We start from the raw sequence: 20141 nt of genomic DNA, 5'->3' as shown, positions 1-20141 counted from the left end.
CAGGATGGTCATCTTCACGTAGGGGTCCGCGCTGCCTCCCTGGCCCTCCACGGCTGGCAGGCCGTGGGCCTCCAGGACGGTGACCACCAGGGCCTTCTTGGGGAAGTTGTAGTCGATGGCCAGGGTGATGGTGCCCCGGCAGGCCTCCTCGGCGGGGCTGAAGGGCGTGGCCGTGTTGGACGTTGTGGTGCTGGAGTTCTGGCTGCTCCCCGCCGAGCTGCTCTCCAGGCAGCAGTAGTCGGCGCGAACGGGCAGCTCCCTCTCCAGCCGTGGCACGCTCCTGCCCCCCTCCTCCTGCGTCAGGACCGGAGGGGCCCCCGTCGGGCTGCCGTCCGTGGCCGCGCCGGCGTCAACCAGCACCACGGGGCAGCCCCCGCCTAGACGCTCCACGTCCGCCCGCCGCGCCAGACGCACGATCTTCTTGCTGCTAGTCAGTGTCTCTGGATAGATGCTCATGCCTTTCAACATGTGGATGAACTTGTAAGGCGGGTCGGTGGACGGGTCGCCGTGCTCTGATTGGATGCCGTGGAGCTTATAGTTTCCCATCATCCTGTGGTAACGCTTGTGACAGCATGTCCAAACAAAGATCAACGCCACCACCGCCACTACCAGCACGCCAGCACCGATGAAGCCAGCAAGCACTGGAGACATATCTGAGAAACAGAGGGGAAGGGCATTATAAACTGGAGACATATCTGAGAAACAGAGGGGAGGGGTTATAAACTGGAGACATATCTGAGAAACAGAGGGTAGGGGTTATAAACTGGAGACATATTTGAGAAACAGAGGGGAGGGGTTATAAACTTGAGACATATCTGAGAAAAAGAGGGGAGGGGTTATAAACTGGAGACATATCTGAGAAACAGAGGGGAGGGGTTATAAACTGGAGACATATCTGAGAGACAGAGGGGAGGGGTTATAAACTTAAGACATATCTGAGAGACAGAGGGGAGGGGGTTATAAACTTGAGACATATCTGAGAGACAGAGGGGAGGGGTTATAAACTTGAGACATATCTGAGAAACAGAGGGGAGGGGTTATAAACTGGAGACATATCTGAGAGACAGAGGGGAGGGGTTATAAACTTGAGACATATCTGAGAAACAGAGGGGAGGGGTTATAAACTGGAGACATATCTGAGAGACAGAGGGGAGGGGGGTTATAAACTTTAGCTCAAAAGCTTAAGAATATCATGCACACATTCACAGACACATAATTTCTCATATATTTCCAAAATCATGGCTTAATCTACATTTGAGTGTTAGTGTGAACTTGCGTAAGTGTGCCAACTTCTTCAGTAAGACTTTGGGGATAATCTATGTACCCATATTGTCAAGTACCTGACTGTGAGCTCCATCTAAAGGACAATGTGGTATACGGTACGATGAATAAAGGAGGCATGAGGAGAGATAAAGCTGAATCAGGCCCACACAGCCAGAGGGGATGTGAGAAGACAAGATGATTCACAAAGACAATAGACTCAAATCAGAAAAAAGGCACCAGTTCAGACCAATAAAATTATCACACACACACACACACACACACACACACACACACACAGAGGAAGAGGAAGAGGAGGAGGAGGAGGATGATGAAGAGGCTTGTCGGCTTGTGTCCACACCATGAGGGCTTCATGTATGTGAGTACTAACAGGACTACAATGCTGAAGTGAAACAGTGCAGTGTAGCGTGGGTACGTTTGCCCTTCCTGCTCGTCTCTGCAATGTAACAACACCAATGACCTGAAACACAACAGGACACTAAACAGTCCAGCACCAACACAACCACGAGAGGACCGCACATCTCCAAACGCCCAGGGGCCGTGGCACTGGCACCTCTGCCATGGTTGTAGCTGTGAAACTCCTACGAAAACTGCACAGAGTACACTTTATTGGACAATCACTGTCTGACCATACCTGCATTTCTAAAAACAAATATTAAAACAACATAAAGTCACTATTGCAGTTTCTATTTTGTTTCTTTTTAATAGATTGCAAATCCATGATAAACTACATATATATTAGTAGGTATTCATTACTAGTATAACCTTCTCAAGAGATTACAATTTCTCTTTTTTTACTGAAATCAGACAGCAATGCTGTCAGAAAGATTCAGTCCAAATAACCCAGATTTGTTTACCCACAGGAATCATGCATGTTATCCATTTACTGGATACCAGGAGAGGCAGGCGTGCTGTTTGAATGGTGGATATGAGCCTTCCACACATCTCAGACTGGCACAAACACACACGCTCCCTTAGACCATGAGGAGCAGAAGGGATGGTGGCTAAATGAAACCCCACAAGGGCTCAGGCTTTTGTTCGTCCCTAAAACTAACGATAGGGGAAAAGAGAACAACACAATGAAATGATCCACAGTCTGCTTTGATTTTAGCTTCTACATGATCTGGTGTTGGTTGGATACGGGGATCAATTAGCAGACAGAGAGTGATGAGTGTAAAATAGAGACGCTCCCTGAAGGCGGCGAGTGTAAAATAGAGACGCTCCCTGAAGGCGGGCGAGTGTAAAATTGAGACGCTCCCTGAAGGCGGGCGCTCCCCTCCCTGCGGGGGGGCCTTTGGGCTGCAGTGCTTTGTTACAGAGGCTGGATAGTCAGGGCGGGGTCTGTGTGTGCTAATGGGGCCTTGGAGAAAAGATGTGACACTCACTGCAGAGACAACATGCGAGTGTGTGTACGTGTGTTTCTGCATGCGTGTGTGTGCGTGTGTGTGTGTGTGTGTGTGTGTGTGCGCCTTTGAATAGAACCTGAGGAAATGTTTTGTATTTTTTGTATCATTGCATATTGTAAATATGTATTCACTGCATAATTATAATTGTAAAGATTTTCAATAAAATCACATTGATAGCTTGTAAAAACACAAATGCTGCCAATTATTCTCTGGTGTGTATACATGTGTATATTTAAATGAAGAATTAGTTGTATGTCAAATTATTTAACTTGATCAGAATATAATTACAAATATAAATGTACCACAGCACTGTTATGTCCTGGTGCTTGAACGCTAGCACGTTAGTGACTAGCTACCTGAACACAACACTATGTAACCAGCAGACTTTGCACACCTGCGCTCAAAGGCGCTTTGCATCAAGTTAGCCATGGCGATTTGACATGCTAACATCCTCTTTACCTCACAGGACACATAAAAGCTGGAACGCAATATCAGCCTCTCTCAATATCTCCCTGCAATGCTGACTATTATCTTTTATGACATACATAAATAGGACCATTAGCTTTTATATGTGATATGATACGTGACATTAGTGTAGTGTGACTATGTAGTAGAGTCTATGGTCTCTGTCTCTGTCTCTAGTCTATGGTTGTCTCTAGCCTGGTGCAGTTTAACAGGGACAATCCATTATGGACACAGAGAACAGTTTCTGATGAAGGTCCCACTCTGAAAAACACTACCACTACACACCCCCTACCCCACGATACACACACACACACACGCGTGCACACACACACACACACACACACACATACACACGCACATGCACACACACACTTAAACAGCATGATTAAATTTCACTTCTAATGTTCCACTTTCCCCATTTTCTCTGCGCTGTGAAGCCCAATCCTGCTTCCTGTTACTGGGCTCAGCTGCCCTGCAGGACTCCAGTGGGATGATGTCAGACTTTGGAACACTCGCAAAACCAGCTGCTCCGGTTGCCTAGAAACACCCCCCACCCCCCCACCCCAGGGGGCAACACACACACACACACACACACACACACACACACACACACACACACACACACACACACACACACACTACATACACATGCACTCAACGCCTCAGCTCAGTATCACTTTCACAAGATAATAACGAACATACCCAGAACAGTATCGTGTAATACAGAAATCTAAATCTAAATGTTGGGGTCCTGGTTTGAACTCTGACCTACTACTGACAGGAAAACCTTCCTGTACCCAGAGAAGGACAGAGGCAAAGACACAGCGTCAACAGATCTGGAGTGGACGAGGAATAAATCTTTCAGCGGAGGACAGAGCACTCCAAAGAGTTGGTGGCATTCGACCAGCAGCAATAACACAAAAACAGATGATTCATGGGAACGCCACCATGACTCATCTGACCTCAGATCAGATATTCTTAATGGCATAAGAAAAACGAACACACTATTCTTCAGCATCTTTCCAGATTACAGCGCAACCCATCACAGTGCCAAGTCAACTGCTAATGGCAGACCACAGTCAGACCCCCCCCCCCCCCCCCCAAACCCCCCCCAAATATTGATTAAAACAAAGACCGTAGACTGAAATGCTCTTTTGCCTATTAATGTTATTGGATATTAAGTTGACACAGCATGTTTCTGCATTATCTACCCTCTGTAGACCGGAGACAGGAGGGGCGGAGCCAACCAGCCGGAAGAGAGTGACATAACCAAACACTAAAACATGCTCGCGGTGTCAGCGGCCAATCACTGTGCTGCTCCCACCAGCTCCTCCCCTTCCGCTGCAGAGGAGAGCGACAGGAAATTAGTCAGCTGACCGACGTAACACGATGCCCACTTCGAATAACACGGCTTTGGCCCGGTCAGTGTTCAGTCTTATGGGAACTCATATCATCCACGCTCGCGTTATCTTCACAGGTCCAGCACGGTCCAGGAGGACGGAGCCTTCATCTCACCACACCAACCTTCATCATCACCGACACTCAGGCGGCTCTCTGTAGCTACGCCGAGCAGAATGAGGGGGCGGGGCGAGCGGTCACATGACGCAGCAAAAGAGTGGCCACTGGCTCCCGGCCCCACCCACCAGACGTCTGCCGCCCAATGAATGCTCGTCACTACCTACATCTGGACCTTGTTATGCACCTCCCACACTCTGTGTGACTCCACCCCTCAGAGATGGGTTATGTCCTCTTAGCATGAGGACTCCAGCTGATGAGACCAGATGATAATGTGTGTGCATGTGTGGGTGTGGAGGTCTAAGTGCGATAGGAAACCTGACACAGCACGGCCGTGAGCAGTGACTTGGTAATGTCTAAAGCTCTCACATCATGCTCATGGTAATTTAATTCTGGAGTAGTGGCTGATAGATAACATGCTGAAATATATTCATGTATGCTATGACAATTTCCTTAAGACCACAAGCAAATATATTAGATCACATCTAGTTTTCCTAGGTGTGGTCGCATGGCACAAAAAGATATTTGGCTCTCTGTTTCCACAGAGGACCTGTGGCCCGGTTCTGATAAACAGCAGTCGGCCAGAGGAGGATGGGCTCCCCCCCTGAGTCTTGGTTCCTCTCAAGGTTTCTTCCTCATGCAAAAAACTAGGGAGTTTTTCCTTGCCACTGTCGCCTTTGGCTTGCTCACTGGGGGCTAGGACTCGGCACTTGTAAAGCTGCTTTGTGACAACAACTGTTGTAAAAAGCGCTATATAAATAAAATTTGATTGATTGATTGATATCCAAGGTGTCCATGGAAATGTTGGACACCTCACTGAGAGGAATCTAGAGTTGTGTAGTCATTTCTAGATGAAGCAGGGTGATGTTCCTCGGTACACAGCTCTAGACACAGAGCATGTGGTATGTGGCTGTCTTAGTCAGACCCACGCAGTGATCAGACATTATTCTTCCTCCTCCTCCTCTTCAGTGGCGTGACTCAGGAAGACAGGTCTCCTCACTCCCACAGACAGCGTCAACTGGCACCAGTAGCCTACATCACATCCCACCACAGACCCACTCACGAGCCCCCAGTAACCGCCATCACAGATACACATCACCATCACCACAGGGTCCTAAAGTGGTCATCAAACTGACACGAGGACTCGTCAGCTTTTACACAAGGTGTCAAACCACATCGACACATCGAACCCACGGACTTTCAGAATCCAGTAATAACCCACCTACACTTTAGATAAATCAGCCCTAATATAGGACAGGGAGTGTATGGCACATTCTCATTGATCTGGTTGTCCAAATGTTTGCTGAACTGGTCTGGACTCACAACGATGATGACCTACAAAACCCCTTTGAGCCTTGCTCAAACAATGCTAATGTTTTTAAAATATTTTCTCTTCATAATTAACATAATTTCTTCACAGAAAGCTCTCCCCCATGATATCGGACACGAATGCATGAAGAAAAGCATAGCAAGGCGTGTGAATGATGAAACCATATGCCTCATGTGATGATAGAAGTCTGATGTTAGACATTACTCACATAAGTGCTGTTTGCAAAGCCTTATTAATGTTAGTAAGGCACACACGTCAGTATGAATAATAAGTATAATTGTGTCCATATCAGAATGTCTGGGCTAGACAAGGTCAGCTTGTACTTGTGAGGCAAATTCAGCAGTTCTGAGGCATCTCTCCTGTAAGCTAATGTTGACTGTATAAGCAAGTGATACTATACCATACTCCTGTTGTATAGCTAGATCAGATATTTGATCTAAATGTAATGAATCACCTCTCTGAAGTTTGCTACAGCTTAGTGATTATGGAAATTTGTAAAAAATATTAATAACCTAATAATAATTATTATTATAATCTTAATTATGATTGGTGCCCAGAGCTGGTTATGCGTCAAAATAAACGGTGAGTAAAATAACGCATCTAAATGTGCGCATGTGAATTCCTGCCTGCGCGTCGCCTATAATGAACTACGGCAGATCCAGTGAACTCTGTTTACACGCCTGTCTGGCTCAGTCCAGCGAGAAAACAGGTCACCATCTTTACTAAAACGCTTCGACATTAAAACAATCTTTTAATATACCACATCACAGAAGACTCGAAAATCACAGTTATGATTTTAGGCGTTAAGATCGGGCCTTGTTGCTACTTACCGTATGCTGCTCGTATTTCAGTGATCTCAGCCATTTTGAGGACTTGGGTGCGTCGCGGTCCGGAAAATAAGTGAGAGAACAATAGACGGGTCCTTTAATTAATTAAAGTAATCTCCTTCACTCGCGATCACATTTTTAACATTCATATTGCATTACGTCTAATCGCAGTTTATCGAGTGTGACGGCTGGTGTGTGGTGGGTTGAGCCCAGGCCGTGAGCAGGTGCCGCGGTGATGCTGCTGGATGAAGGATGCTGCGGAGACGCTGGACACGCACAGGACCGCTAGGCCCCGCCCATCGCCCCGCCCACCGCCCCGGCGGAAGAGTTGCGTAATGTTTCCCTCATAGACCATCAGAGTGAGGGAAGAGACCAAAATAAAAAAGACAGACAGAAACGAAAAACGCACTTCCTTCTAATAGTTTAAAAAATCATTTGTTGAGAATTATCAACAAAACTTAAGCCATTTTTTATTAGTTCATTGAAAATACTTTATTAAACAGGGTACAAAAGCCTGGAAAACATTATTTTATTTTATTTTTTAAACGCCAGCGCTGTCTGAGTCTGGCCCCTGTGATGTACAACCCCGCAGGTGTGAGTCCCAGCTCCAATGTCCCTGAGGCTGTTAGCTCGGCTTTGAATATCACCAGAAGATGAGTGCGTACTGGAACTAAATAATACAGAGGGTTATATCTCCATGACCAAATTATCTCCAGGACTTCAGAACAGACTGGAGGAAAATGGCAAAGAAAAAGATTTCTTTAAACCTTAGAATAGTGTGAAGACAATCTGCATACATCTGTATCTCAATGAAGGAAGCCTTCAGAGCCTGACTGGAGACACTCGGTTTGTTCTCTATTAAAATAATTAATTCCTATCATATATAACTGAATAGTGCAATCTAACTGATGGCTTTAATCTCAGTGACAAACTCCAGAGAACTGGAGAGTTACCCAGTATTAACACTCACCTCAGTATCAACACTACCCTCAGTATCAACACTCACCTCAGTATCAACACTACCCTCAGTATCAACACTCACCTCAGTATCAACACTCACCTCAGTATCAACACTCACCTCAGTATCAACACTCACCTCAGTATCAACACTCACCTCAGTATCAACACTACCCTCAGTATCAACACTACCCTCAGTATCAACACTCACCTCAGTATTAACACTCACCTGAGTATTAACACTACCCTCAGTATCAACACTCACCTCAGTATCAACACTCACCTCAGTATTAACACTCACCTCAGTATTAACACTACCCTCAGTATCAACACTCACCTCAGTATTAACACTCACCTGAGTATTAACACTACCCTCAGTATCAACACTCACCTCAGTATCAACACTCACCTCAGTATCAACACTCACCTCAGTATTAACACTCACCTCAGTATTAACACTACCTTCAGTATTAACACTACCTTCAGTATTAATACTACCCTCAGTAGAGCGGGTGATTTCTTTAAGATGCCAAAACCCCTGACACATCACTTTTCAAAAATAGAAGCAGCATAATCTTTATTTTGCTAGGACATCTTAATGACACTGAGGAATGAGATCTTTCACAGTGCTAATGCCACCAGCACGGCTGTGCTACACAACTATATATGACGGGGAAACAAACCTCTTAGTAAGGTATGGATTGAGAATGTGTTCTTATGATTAATATTAATCAATTCATTTATTCATTCCTTCCTCTCTTAATTAATCTAATTCAGGGTGGCAGATGACTGGGGCCCATTAGCAGTGCACAGGGAGCAGGAGCAGTCAGGGGCCAATTTAATCCAGATGCAAAACACTCTTAATTAAGCAAATAAAGCATTTTAAAAAACATTTAACACATTTTAAATGTATTATTAAAGGTTTAATGCACCTTTATTATTAAAGGAACAGGATAGGTGGAGTTTAAGAGCTGGAGGAAACACCCCCATCTCCCTACAGTCAGGACACCTCCACCTCCAGCCAGGTTCCTACACGTGGGCGTGACCCTGGACCTGTACCCCAGTGTCCTGTACCCCAGTGTCCTGTGTCCTGTGTCCTCAGACGTCCTGAACCCTCTCACTAGGATGACACTGGCCAGCAGACTCCTGGAGAGGCTGTGCTGCGGGACATTTAAATAGTGCACGGCAGGACTGCAGTATTGTTTAACAGGAGATGCCGACCCATCTCACAGTATACGATTACACATTTGGACTTATCATGTGGTTCTTTGATTTGGCATCGTGCTGATGGTTTTACAGAAGAATGACGTGTTTTTATAAGAAGGCACTGTGTCAGTACTCCGCACTCCCCCAAACAGCTCCGCGTGACGACTGTCAATCCCTCATCAAACAGAGTTCATATTCAGCCAAGTGTGTGTGACGTCCCTGTTCCTACAGCGTGACTCAGCGTGTGGAAGCTTCTCCTGGGCCACGAGGACCATGACTCATCAGTCCTGGACGTGCCACAAGCTCCCACAACTTCCCATAAGCCTCTCTGGTCAGGCAACAAGCCCGTCTAATGGCGTCGGGTTCACCTGGGCTTCAGGAACACTGCGTTCTCTGCTCAGCGTTTCCATGGTTACAGAGTCAACAGCTCCGTGGGCCAATCGTGGGCCGGTGTGGCGGCGGTGAACTCAGACTGCTGGCCGCGGCTACGGAAAGCCCACAGGTTTGTTTGCTCACTCCTGTGAGTCACCGTCTGCACATGCAGACAGTACAGTTTTTATAAGAGAGGCTATGTAGCATGTCATCACCCCCCCCCCCCCCCCCCCCCGACCCCCCCTTACCCCCCAACCCCAGCTGACCCCTGGTCTGTTGTGGCGCGGGAGCTGGTGCGTGATACCGCTGTGTCTCTCTCAGCCCTGACCCCAGGTCAGTTGATGGGCCCCGGGTCAGAGAGGGGCATGGTGTGTAGCACCTCGTCCAGCAGCTGCAGGGCGCGGTGCAGGTGCACCTCCACCCAGCAGGGGGTGTGTTTGATGCTGTGGCGGGGGTAGTCGGGCCCCCAGCCCTTCACGAAGCTGAGACGCAGGATACAGAGACGCCGCAGGTCGTCCACGCCGATGCCTGCAGCCGCCGAGAAACCTGCGTGGGAGACGCACGAGTCAGAACACCTGGCACAGAAACTACTGACACAACACCAGTAGTTTACCTCTCTCCTCTCAGCATTCAGAACTACTACTACTACAGAAACTACTGACACAACACCAGTAGTTTACCTCTCTCCTCTCAGCATTCAGAACTACTACAACTACAGAAACTACTGACACAACACCAGTAGTTTACCTCTCTCCTCTCAGCATTCAGAACTACTACTACTACAGAAACTACTGACACAAGACCAGTAGTTTACCTCTCTCCTCTCAGCATTCAGAACTACTACTACTACAGAAACTACTGACACAACACCAGTAGTTTACCTCTCTCCTCTCAGCATTCAGAACTACTACAACTACAGAAACTACTGACACAACACCAGTAGTTTACCTCTCTCCTCTCAGCATTCAGAACTACTACTACTACAGAAACTACTGACACAACACCAGTAGTTTACCTCTCTCCTCTCAGCATTCAGAACTACTACTACTACAGAAACTACTGACACAACACCAGTAGTTTACCTCTCTCCTCTCAGCATTCAGAACTACTACTACTACAGAAACTACTGACACAACACCAGTAGTTTACCTCTCTCCTCTCAGCATTCAGAACGCTGATGCGTTTGTACTTTCTCATCTTCTGTGGGTCAGAGCGGCCCATCTTCTGAGTAGGAACCATCTAGACAGCAGACATCTAAGCTGCAGGTCTGTGTGGCTCTTCGTGTTATTAAACCGATATGTTGAATGTAATGTTTGCATACATGGATCAACATACCGCATGGAGTAAGAGATTTTAATTATTATTAATATATTCCATATTCTAATTATTATTATTCAATTTATTTTTTTTTTTTCATATTTCTGTAGTTTATATATATATATATATATATACACACACTGACACTGTACAACCTTGTGTTAGTACCAAACAAAGATCTGTAAGGATTATGTCTGGGTCTTTAAGGTGGTCTGGGTGTGGCCCGGGTGGAGAGGCGTGGCCCGAGGGCAGAGTCTGGACTCACTGATGGCGGGAGCGATGCCCCCCACGCTGCCTGGACCCGGGATGTTACCGGCCACGGCCGCGGCCTGAGCCGCTGCTGCTGCCTGAGCTGTGGCCGCCTGCTGCTGCATCTGTCTGTGGCACTGACGCAGGTCAAACACCTGGGGGTGAGACAGGAGCCACGGGGGGGTGAGACAGGAGTCACGGTGGGTGAGACAGGAGCCACGGGGGGGTGAGACAGGAGTCACGGGGGGGGGTGAGACAGGAGTCACGGGGGGGGTGAGACAGGAGCCACGGGGGGGGTGAGACAGGAGCCACGGGGGGGTGAGACAGGAGTCACGGGGGGGCGAGACAGGAGCCACAGGGGGGCAGAGAAAAAGAGTGAAAGACAGAGAATGCCCCTCACCTTCACGTACGCCCCTCACCTTCACGTACGCCCCTCACCTTCACGTCTGCCCCTCACCTTCACGTCTGCCCCTCACCTTCACGTACGCCCCTCACCTTCACGTCTGCCCCTCACCTTCACGTACGTCCCTCACCTTCACGTACGCCCCTCACCTTCACGTACGCCCCTCACCTTCACGTACGCCCCTCACCTTCACGTACGCCCCTCACCTTCACGTCTGCCCCTCACCTTCACGTACGCCCCTCACCTTCACGTACGCCCCTCACCTTCACGTACGCCCCTCACCTTCACGTCTGCCCCTCACCTTCACGTCTGCCCCTCACCTTCACGTCTGCCCCTCACCTTCACGTACGCCCCTCACCTTCACCTACGCCCCTCACCTTCACATCTGCCCCTCACCTTCACGTACGCCCCTCACCTTCACGTCTGCCCCTCACCTTCACGTACGTCCCTCACCTTCACCTACGCCCCTCACCTTCACATCTGCCCCTCACCTTCACGTACGCCCCTCACCTTCACGTACGCCCCTCACCTTCACGTCTGCCCCTCACCTTCACGTCTACCCCTCACCTTCACCTACGCCCCTCACCTTCACCTACGCCCCTCACCTTCACGTCTGCCCCTCACCTTCACGTCTGCCCCTCACCTTCACCTACGCCCCTCACCTTCACGTCTGCCCCTCACCTTCACCTACGCCCCTCACCTTCACCTACGCCCCTCACCTTCACGTCTGCCCCTCACCTTCACGTACGCCCCTCACCTTCACGTACGCCCCTCACCTTCACGTACGCCCCTCACCTTCACGTACGCCCCTCACCTTCACGTACGCCCCTCACCTTCACGTCTGCCCCTCACCTTCACCTACGCCCCTCACCTTCACCTACGCCCCTCACCTTCACGTATGCGCCGGGGTAGATCTTGTGAACTGCGTCCCCAGGTGCCCTGCCGGCCTCCCTGTCCAGGTAGTAGCTCTGCACGAACACAGCGTGGTCGCTGAGGCAACGCATCCACACGTCTCCCTCGCCACGACACTCCAGCTGCACGCCCTTCCCGATGTGAAGCCTGCAACGCACACGCAGCTCCTCACGTCACTGTGGAGGCGGAGCTTAAGGCCTGAGGATTAATACAGCTCCAGTGGCACTGAGACCTCTAAATATTTGAAACATGAGCCTTTATTATTTGAGAATCACATGCTGATTACGCCGTGAGCTTCAGCAGAAACAGAACTGAAGGATGCCTTTATATGATGGGACAATAAACTGATTTCCGGAGTGCGTGCGACGTTCTCACCGAGCTCTCTCGCTGGCGTCGGTGCGGTGCACGTTGCTGAGTTGCCCCAGGCAGAAGCGATCGCCTCCGGACGGATCCACGTACCCGTCCACGGTCACCAGGGGGCAGTTCGCCAGCACCTTAAACATCTCCCCAACCTGGACATCCATCTCAAAGTACGAGATGGAGCACCAGAACTCTGGACCTGGAGGAACAGGTGAAATCTCCTGGAAGTGAGAATCACACGTGGTTTGAAAGTGCGTGTGCGCGTCTGCACGTGCGGACATGCGTGTACACGCACAGGTTGATGTACCTGGATGGTTGGAGACTGGTTGGGGGTAAGAGGACGGAGTGTGATGTTGAGACCCTGGTGAAAAACATTCAAGTCTGTTCAATGTATGAAAGCATTATTTACATATATGTAAATTAACATACATAATTACAATTATTTATTTGCATATTCATGAAACATTAGGCAGACATACAGAAGTGACCAGTGTGATGGGGAGGGCCTTGCTGGTGACTCCGCCCATTCTGTTGGGAGCCCACAGGTGTGTAGGATGCTGTGCTTGTACCTGTCCAGGTTGTTGCTGAGGTGAACAATTGAAAACAGTTAGCAGCACCATATTTGCACATTAGTGTCAACAACAGGTCTTCTCCACCACAATGATGAACATATCACGGGCCATGAACAAAACTTAAATATACACACAGATCTCTGATCTCATTTCTGTAACTCTTGCATATTATATTATCAAAATTATTCGGCAAGCTGACCAACCACAGTTGATTCCCTAGAATTGATTTGTTCTTGTTGATTGTCAGGAATGGGTTCACTAGAGCCGATTCACTCACTATGGTAGGAGGTCTGTGTCTGGGTGTGCTTGGAGGTGGTGCTGTAGTCGCTCGGGCTGACGGCAGGCTGCTGGGTGGAGGCGGGGGTGTGTGTGGGTGTGTGTGTGGGGTTAGTGGGAGCAGAGGTGGAGACCACACTCCTGTTGGGTGTGGTAGTCGTGTGTAGCAGGGTGTCGGTGTGGCTCCCTGACAGAGACAGTCTAGAGCTGCTCGCTGGGCAGAGATTCACAAAGCAATATTAAAACCTCCTCTTACAACGACCCAGTATATTAAAAACAATACAGGACATATATTATTATTATTATTATTATTAGATATGCCAACACTGTAACTATGGTCTGCAGCCCTTTACTCAAACACGCAGGGAACATGCTGATGAACTGAAACATCTTCTCAAACCAAAAACACCAGCACATCATGGAAAAACGTGAGACGCTGATCTATGGACATGCCATCACACTCACAACAGATATGCTTCAAATATTCATATTCATTCAAATATTTTAGATAAGGTGGTTTGGAATATTGAGCTGAAATGTGAATGGAAAAGATGAAAATGAACAGATCAGAGTTGAATGATTTAGGCTCAACAGTGTAAATGTGAATAGACAATATAAAACTCCTAAAGGTTTTGTTGGGACTGGTGATACTGGGACTCACGGGGAGGAGAGAGGGGCAGGCTGGGGTAGAGGGGCACCGAGGGTGCAGGGTGATGGGGGGGCTCTGGGGGCAGCTGGAGGGGGGGCAGATGCGGGCTGTAGTGGTCCGGGCCGGGCTGCTCCTGCTGGGGGGGCATTCTGGACGGGCCCTCCATCTGGATACAGTCAGGAATATGCTCTTCCTTTATCGGCCTACCTGCTGGGGGCACGGAAACGCCAGCTAGTACAAAAACATGACCGACTTGTTTAGGGGATTCGTTTTATTTTAGCCTGTTAAGGGTATGAATTGAAATTCAGTGTTTATTCATACTCATTTCTATCTAATCCAGAACGTTTCATTTGTAAAGGAACTACTGCGTTTCTCCATCTAGAGACCCACATGCTCCTTCGGTGTGATGCCTGATGAGACAGGCCCCACACACCTCTAACACACTTTGTTTACATACTTTGAGCATGAGCAGGCCGGCAGTAAGATCATAACATAACAATCAGGTGTCTCGCGGGTCCTGAATCTCTCACCTGTGGTCTGCAAACTCAGTCCAACTGCACAGAGATGGAGAAACAGCAGACAGAAAATCCAAAATAACTTTATTAATCAGTGCACAAAAAAAACCACACCATCTCACCACAGGATTATGTAATATTGTTCATATATCGCTCTGACCATTAGAATCTGCAGAAATCGTTTTTCTACCGATTATTTTCCTTACAATCTGTGGAATTCTAGCTATGCCATGGAGTTATAAAAAGTATTATATATACACGGTGTTTAAGCATAAAGTATTATATATACACGGTGTTTAAGCATAAAGTATTATATATACACGGTGTTTAAGTATAAAGTATTATATATACATGGTGTTTAAGTATAAAGTATTATATATACACGGTGTTTAAGCATAAAGTATTATATATACACGGTGTTTAAGTATAAAGTATTATATATACACGGTGTTTAAGCATAAAGTATTATATATACACGGTGTTTAAGTATAAAGTATTATATATACACGGTGTTTAAGCATAAAGTATTATATATACACGGTGTTTAAGCATAAAGTATTATATATACACGGTGTTTAAGCATAAAGTATTATATATACACGGTGTTTAAGCATAAAGTATTATATATACACGGTGTTTAAGTATAAAGTATTATATATACACGGTGTTTAAGCATAAAGTATTATATATACACGGTGTTTAAGCATAAAGTATTATATATACACGGTGTTTAAGTATAAAGTATTATATATACACGGTGTTTAAGCATAAAGTATTATATATACACGGTGTTTAAGCATAAAGTATTATATATACACGGTGTTTAAGCATAAAGTATTATATATACACGGTGTTTAAGTATAAAGTATTATATATACACGATGTTTAAGCATAAAGTATTATATATACACGGTGTTTAAGTATAAAGTATTATATATACACGGTGTTTAAGCATAAAGTATTATATATACACAGTGTTTAAGTATAAAGTATTATATATACACGGTGTTTAAGCATAAAGTATTATATATACACAGTGTTTAAGCATAAAGTATTATATATACACGGTGTTTAAGCATAAAGTATTATATATACACTGTGTTTAATCATAAAGTATTATATATACACGGTGTTTAAGCATAAAGTATTATATATACACGGTGTTTAAGTATAAAGTATTATATATACACGGTGTTTAAGCATAAAGTATTATATATACACTGTGTTTAAGCATAAAGTATCCAAGGCTCGGCAGATTCCATTCATGCCTGGTCATAATTCAGGCGTTTCTCCCATGTCCTGTAGTCTCATGCTCAGATTTCTCTGCTACCATGTACGTAAGGAGGCCACACACGTACCGATGCCTGGAGACACCACGCGCTCGTAGTGGTAGGGGTTCACACACACGTTGTCATACTTGAGATCGAAGGCATACTGGCAGAACTTGACGTGTTTCAGCTCGTTTTTGTGGAGGTCCGGCCAGCGCCACAGCCGAGCGTAGATGACATGAGGGAATCCCTTCCTGCCCGCCACCTGGACAGGTACACACAGACAGGTACACACAGACAGGTACACACAGACAGGGCAGGTACACACAGACAGGACAGGTACACACAGACAGGGCAGGTACACACAGACAGGTACACACAGACAGGGCAGGTACACACAGACAGGTACACACAGACAGGGCAGGTACACACAGACAGGTACACACAGACAGGGCAGGTACACACAGACAGGACAGGTACACACAGACAGGGCAGGTACACACAGACAGGGCAGGTACACACAGACAGGGCAGGTACACACAGACAGGGCAGGTACACACAGACAGGGCAGGTACACAAAGACAGGTACACACAGACAGGACAGGTACACACAGACAGGTACACACAGACAGGGCAGGTACACACAGACAGGTACACACAGACAGGTACACACAGACAGGGCAGGTACACAAAGACAGGTACACACAGACAGGACAGGTACACACAGACAGGTACACACAGACAGGTACACACAGACAGGGCAGGTCCACACAGACAGGGCAGGTCCACACAGACAGGACAGGTACACACAGACAGGGCAGGTACACACAGACAGGGCAGGTACACACAGACAGGGCAGGTACACACAGACAGGACAGGTACACACAGACAGGACAGGTACACACAGACAGGGCAGGTACACAAAGACAGGTACACACAGACAGGACAGGTACACACAGACAGGGCAGGTACACACAGATAGGGCAGGTACACACAGACAGGACAGGTACACACAGACAGGACAGGTACACACAGACAGGGCGCGTGGGGTCAGAGGGAGGACCAGGAAGAGGAAGCAGACCAGTCAGACAGCAACAGAAGAGAAGAAAGAAATGTGGATATAAAAGAACATGGGAGTTCTGGGGTAAGAAGCACTACACACACAGTGTTATTACAGCTCAGTCCACATATCACTCCCAACACACCACACTCTTCCAAAGAGGACAAAAAGACAGAGAGCGAAATAATGGGCTAAACGCTAATAGATGAATGTAAAACAGCAGACGTTGGCCTGAGGAACAGCACCAGTACTGAGAGCCGTCTGTAAAGATCCCTGTGAACTGTCTGACCTGCATCAGACTGAATCAGCCGATCCACTAGAACATGATCACGAACTGAGAGAGATGGAGAAGCAGTGTGAAGGTAGGATAGAGGATAGAGATGGGGGTGTGTGTGTGTGTGTGTGTGTGTGTGTGTGTGTGTGTGTGTGTGTGTGTGTGTGTGTGTGTGTGTGGTTTATAATCATATAAGCCCAGACAGAGACTGAGCTGGAGGACTTAAGGTGTGTAAACGTGAGCTTAGATAATAACTACCAGTATCTGTCCGAAACACTAAACACCAAAGTAAATGAGTATATTGTGATATAATTTGCTATTCTAACTGCTTACGTCTCCACCCAGTGAGGTTACCTTCCAAAGAGAGAGTCAGGCATGGGACTGCCTCCAAACCCATCATGTTTAACTCACACACATACACACTCACACATACACTCACTCAAACACACACACACACACACACACACACACACACACACACACACACAAGGCACTGTTGAACAAATACTTTTGAATTACACAGAAATACACACAAACTCACATACACACACAAACACATTTCAGAAATGAAAGTCCTTCATGGTAAAGCAGTGCATTTTGTGGCCTAGGGCAACCATGGAAATATTTCCAGAACTGGACAAACACATTTTGAATAAACACAGGGTCTGAAAGTGCAGAAATACAGTGAGCACATGCTTTAAGCATGCGTAGATTGTGTATGCATACTTCAAATACTGACCCTCTCACGCAGACACACACACACACACACACACACACACACACACACACACACACACACACACACACACACAGACAGGCTTTAACTTAACCCTGCCCCTTTCCTGTGTCTCAGACAAAACAACCCTCTCCCTCCACCCCTCCTTCTCTCCCTCCACCCCTCCTTCTCTCCCTCCACCCCTCCTTCTCTCCCTCCCTGTCCCTCTCTCTCATTCCCTCGCTCGGTCTACAGCGGGGGAGGGGAGAGGAACATTTCTGTATTTCTTCTTTCTGTTTTCTTCAGCCAAGACCACAGAACAGTCACACTCACACTAGATTAGACCCTGGTGAACAGAAGCACTCTTATCTGCTCTATCAGTATCACTACCAACTTCACAGATTTTAGTCTCATGGTGATCTTGGCATAAATAATTTTCGTGTCGCCCCACGTAAGGCTTTGGGAAAGACTCTAGAGAGGTCAGAGAAGTATTGCTCTTTCACCAGCGACACTGTCCATCACAGTGGTCACTGCCAACAGGGGCACTAGTGGTCACAGTGGTCACTGCCCACAGCAGAGGATTACAAAACCCATGGACTTCAGAGGAGTTTCACAACATCTGACTGCTGGACTGGATCAGGACGGGCTACGCTGTTGTGATTTAGAGGAGACTTCAGCACATGCAACAAATGTCCTGCGAGCTCATGTCAAAGCACATGGAGCGAGCTCTGTGGGCTACAGGCCATCAGACACGCCGGGGAGCTCAAACCTGCAGACGGCCGTCCAGCGTCCTCTGGATGGTGACGCATTTGCTGGGGTGGACGCCATTAGTGGTGATGGCCGTTATGAGGGAGTCCAGCTCATCCTTCTTCTCCTTCAGTTTCTTCACCAGGCTCTCGATGGCACGCTTGGCGAAGCCCTCGTTCTCGCCACCCTGTCGGTGGCACATCAGACTGTGGACGATGCTCAGACACGCATCACTGCTGCTGGGAGAGCTCACAGACATCCTCACGCTCTACATGGGACACAGAACAAATCTGAGACTTGAAACGTTAAAGAGGCACAAAACATGCCACAGATGAGTCAAAGCAGGTCTACTGTAGAGACCCTGAGACGAGGAACTGCAGGCTTTAATGAATTAAAAACTCTGTGCAAACAGAAATTATAATATTTTACATGACTAAACGATTTAACTAGTACTTCCAAGACCAGATCAGTACTTTATTTTAAGCATGGATTTCTAAAATAAACTTTTTGTAAAACATTATATGAATGGATTTTATAGTCTATCCTAATAAATGTTACCTGATCAAGTATATTCACCATCACACGTACATCCACGTAAGCAGGTTTGCCGTGTTGTTCCTCCCATTCAAGTACGAGACATTATTTAAACGTTTATTATCTGAGTCATTCATCAGATGTGTGATGGTCGTTGGTGGCAGACAGTAAAAGTTTTGTAAAGTGCACTTACGGGTTTAGCGTCTCACACGTGTCTCCTCTCAGCCGCACTCGCCCTGATTTAGTCCAACTTCTGTCTGTCTCTCTCTCTCTCTCTGTTTATCTGTCTAGCGCTCACTCGCACATCCTGCTGCTCCCAGACGTTCCGTAACACAGAGGGGCGGGGCGCGGGGGACGAGGGCGGGGCAAGGCTTTCTTCCTTTTTCTTTTCTTTTCTTTTTTTCAGAATCCAGCCAATCACTACACAGAGACACAGATTCAGCGATGACGCGTTTTCAACGAATGTTGTTTGGGAGGGATGAATTTCATTACGATATCCAGCACTGTCGAATTTGACATTGGATTTAATTTTATATAGTGTATGTATGTGTAATGTGTGTGTGTGTGTGTGTGTGTATCACTGCCAGTGATACTGAGAAGTACAGCGACAATGGCATGAGGGTCTATGTGAGAAAAAAATCCGATGTTTTTAGCAATTAAAACGCGGAAAAAAATAGCTAAAAACATCTGAACATCTCTCTGAAAAACATCTCTCTCTCTCTCTCTCTCTCTCTATATATATATATATATATATATATATATATATATATATATATATATATATATATATATATATATACACACACACACACACACACACACGTACATACACGTACACACACACACACACATATATATATTATAATATTATATTTTTTAACGCGTTTTAATTACTAAAAACATCTGGTTTCCTCACATAGACCCTCATGCC

General features: G+C 46.8%; 2 protein-coding genes across 8 annotated transcripts in view; both read right to left on the bottom strand.

Annotated features, from left to right (window-relative positions):
• The window catches only part of syt11b (synaptotagmin XIb), a 12575-nt gene extending 5470 nt beyond the window's left edge, over positions 1 to 7105 (bottom strand). Inside the window, exons 1-2 of the mRNA XM_076986834.1 lie at positions 6828 to 7105; positions 1 to 653 (exon numbers count right to left, since the gene is read on the bottom strand). The exon at positions 1 to 653 is cut by the window's left edge and continues 252 nt beyond it. Coding sequence (XP_076842949.1) covers positions 1 to 653; positions 6828 to 6861 — 687 coding nt within the window. The 5' untranslated portion in view covers positions 6862 to 7105. The remainder of the gene's footprint in view (positions 654 to 6827) is intronic.
• A 2509-nt stretch (positions 7106 to 9614) lies between these two features.
• On the bottom strand, positions 9615 to 19553 carry smad10b (SMAD family member 10b). Of its 7 annotated transcripts, none has more exons than XM_076986779.1 (13): positions 19404 to 19544; positions 19235 to 19294; positions 18699 to 18944; positions 15971 to 16145; positions 14628 to 14651; positions 14110 to 14307; positions 13450 to 13662; positions 13080 to 13184; positions 12908 to 12961; positions 12616 to 12799; positions 12219 to 12387; positions 10942 to 11080; positions 9615 to 9905 (listed from the first exon to the last, which is right to left on the bottom strand). In XM_076986779.1, the coding sequence occupies exons 2-13, from the start codon at positions 19253 to 19255 to the stop codon at positions 9694 to 9696; spliced, it is 1740 nt and encodes a 579-aa protein (XP_076842894.1). In that variant the 5' UTR covers positions 19256 to 19294; positions 19404 to 19544; the 3' UTR covers positions 9615 to 9693. The 7 variants fall into 7 exon arrangements, with proteins under 7 accessions (XP_076842894.1, XP_076842895.1, XP_076842899.1 ...); XM_076986780.1 differs by having other exon boundaries at positions 14110 to 14304; XM_076986784.1 differs by lacking the exon at positions 19235 to 19294 and having other exon boundaries at positions 19404 to 19553.
• Positions 19554 to 20141: the final 588 nt, after the last annotated feature.

The sequence above is a fragment of the Brachyhypopomus gauderio genome, unplaced genomic scaffold (assembly GCF_052324685.1).
Source record: "Brachyhypopomus gauderio isolate BG-103 unplaced genomic scaffold, BGAUD_0.2 sc49, whole genome shotgun sequence".
In the NCBI taxonomy this organism is placed as follows: domain Eukaryota; kingdom Metazoa; phylum Chordata; class Actinopteri; order Gymnotiformes; family Hypopomidae; genus Brachyhypopomus; species Brachyhypopomus gauderio.
Note: the sequence above shows the minus strand (reverse complement) of the source record. Positions and strands in the feature narration are given on the sequence as shown.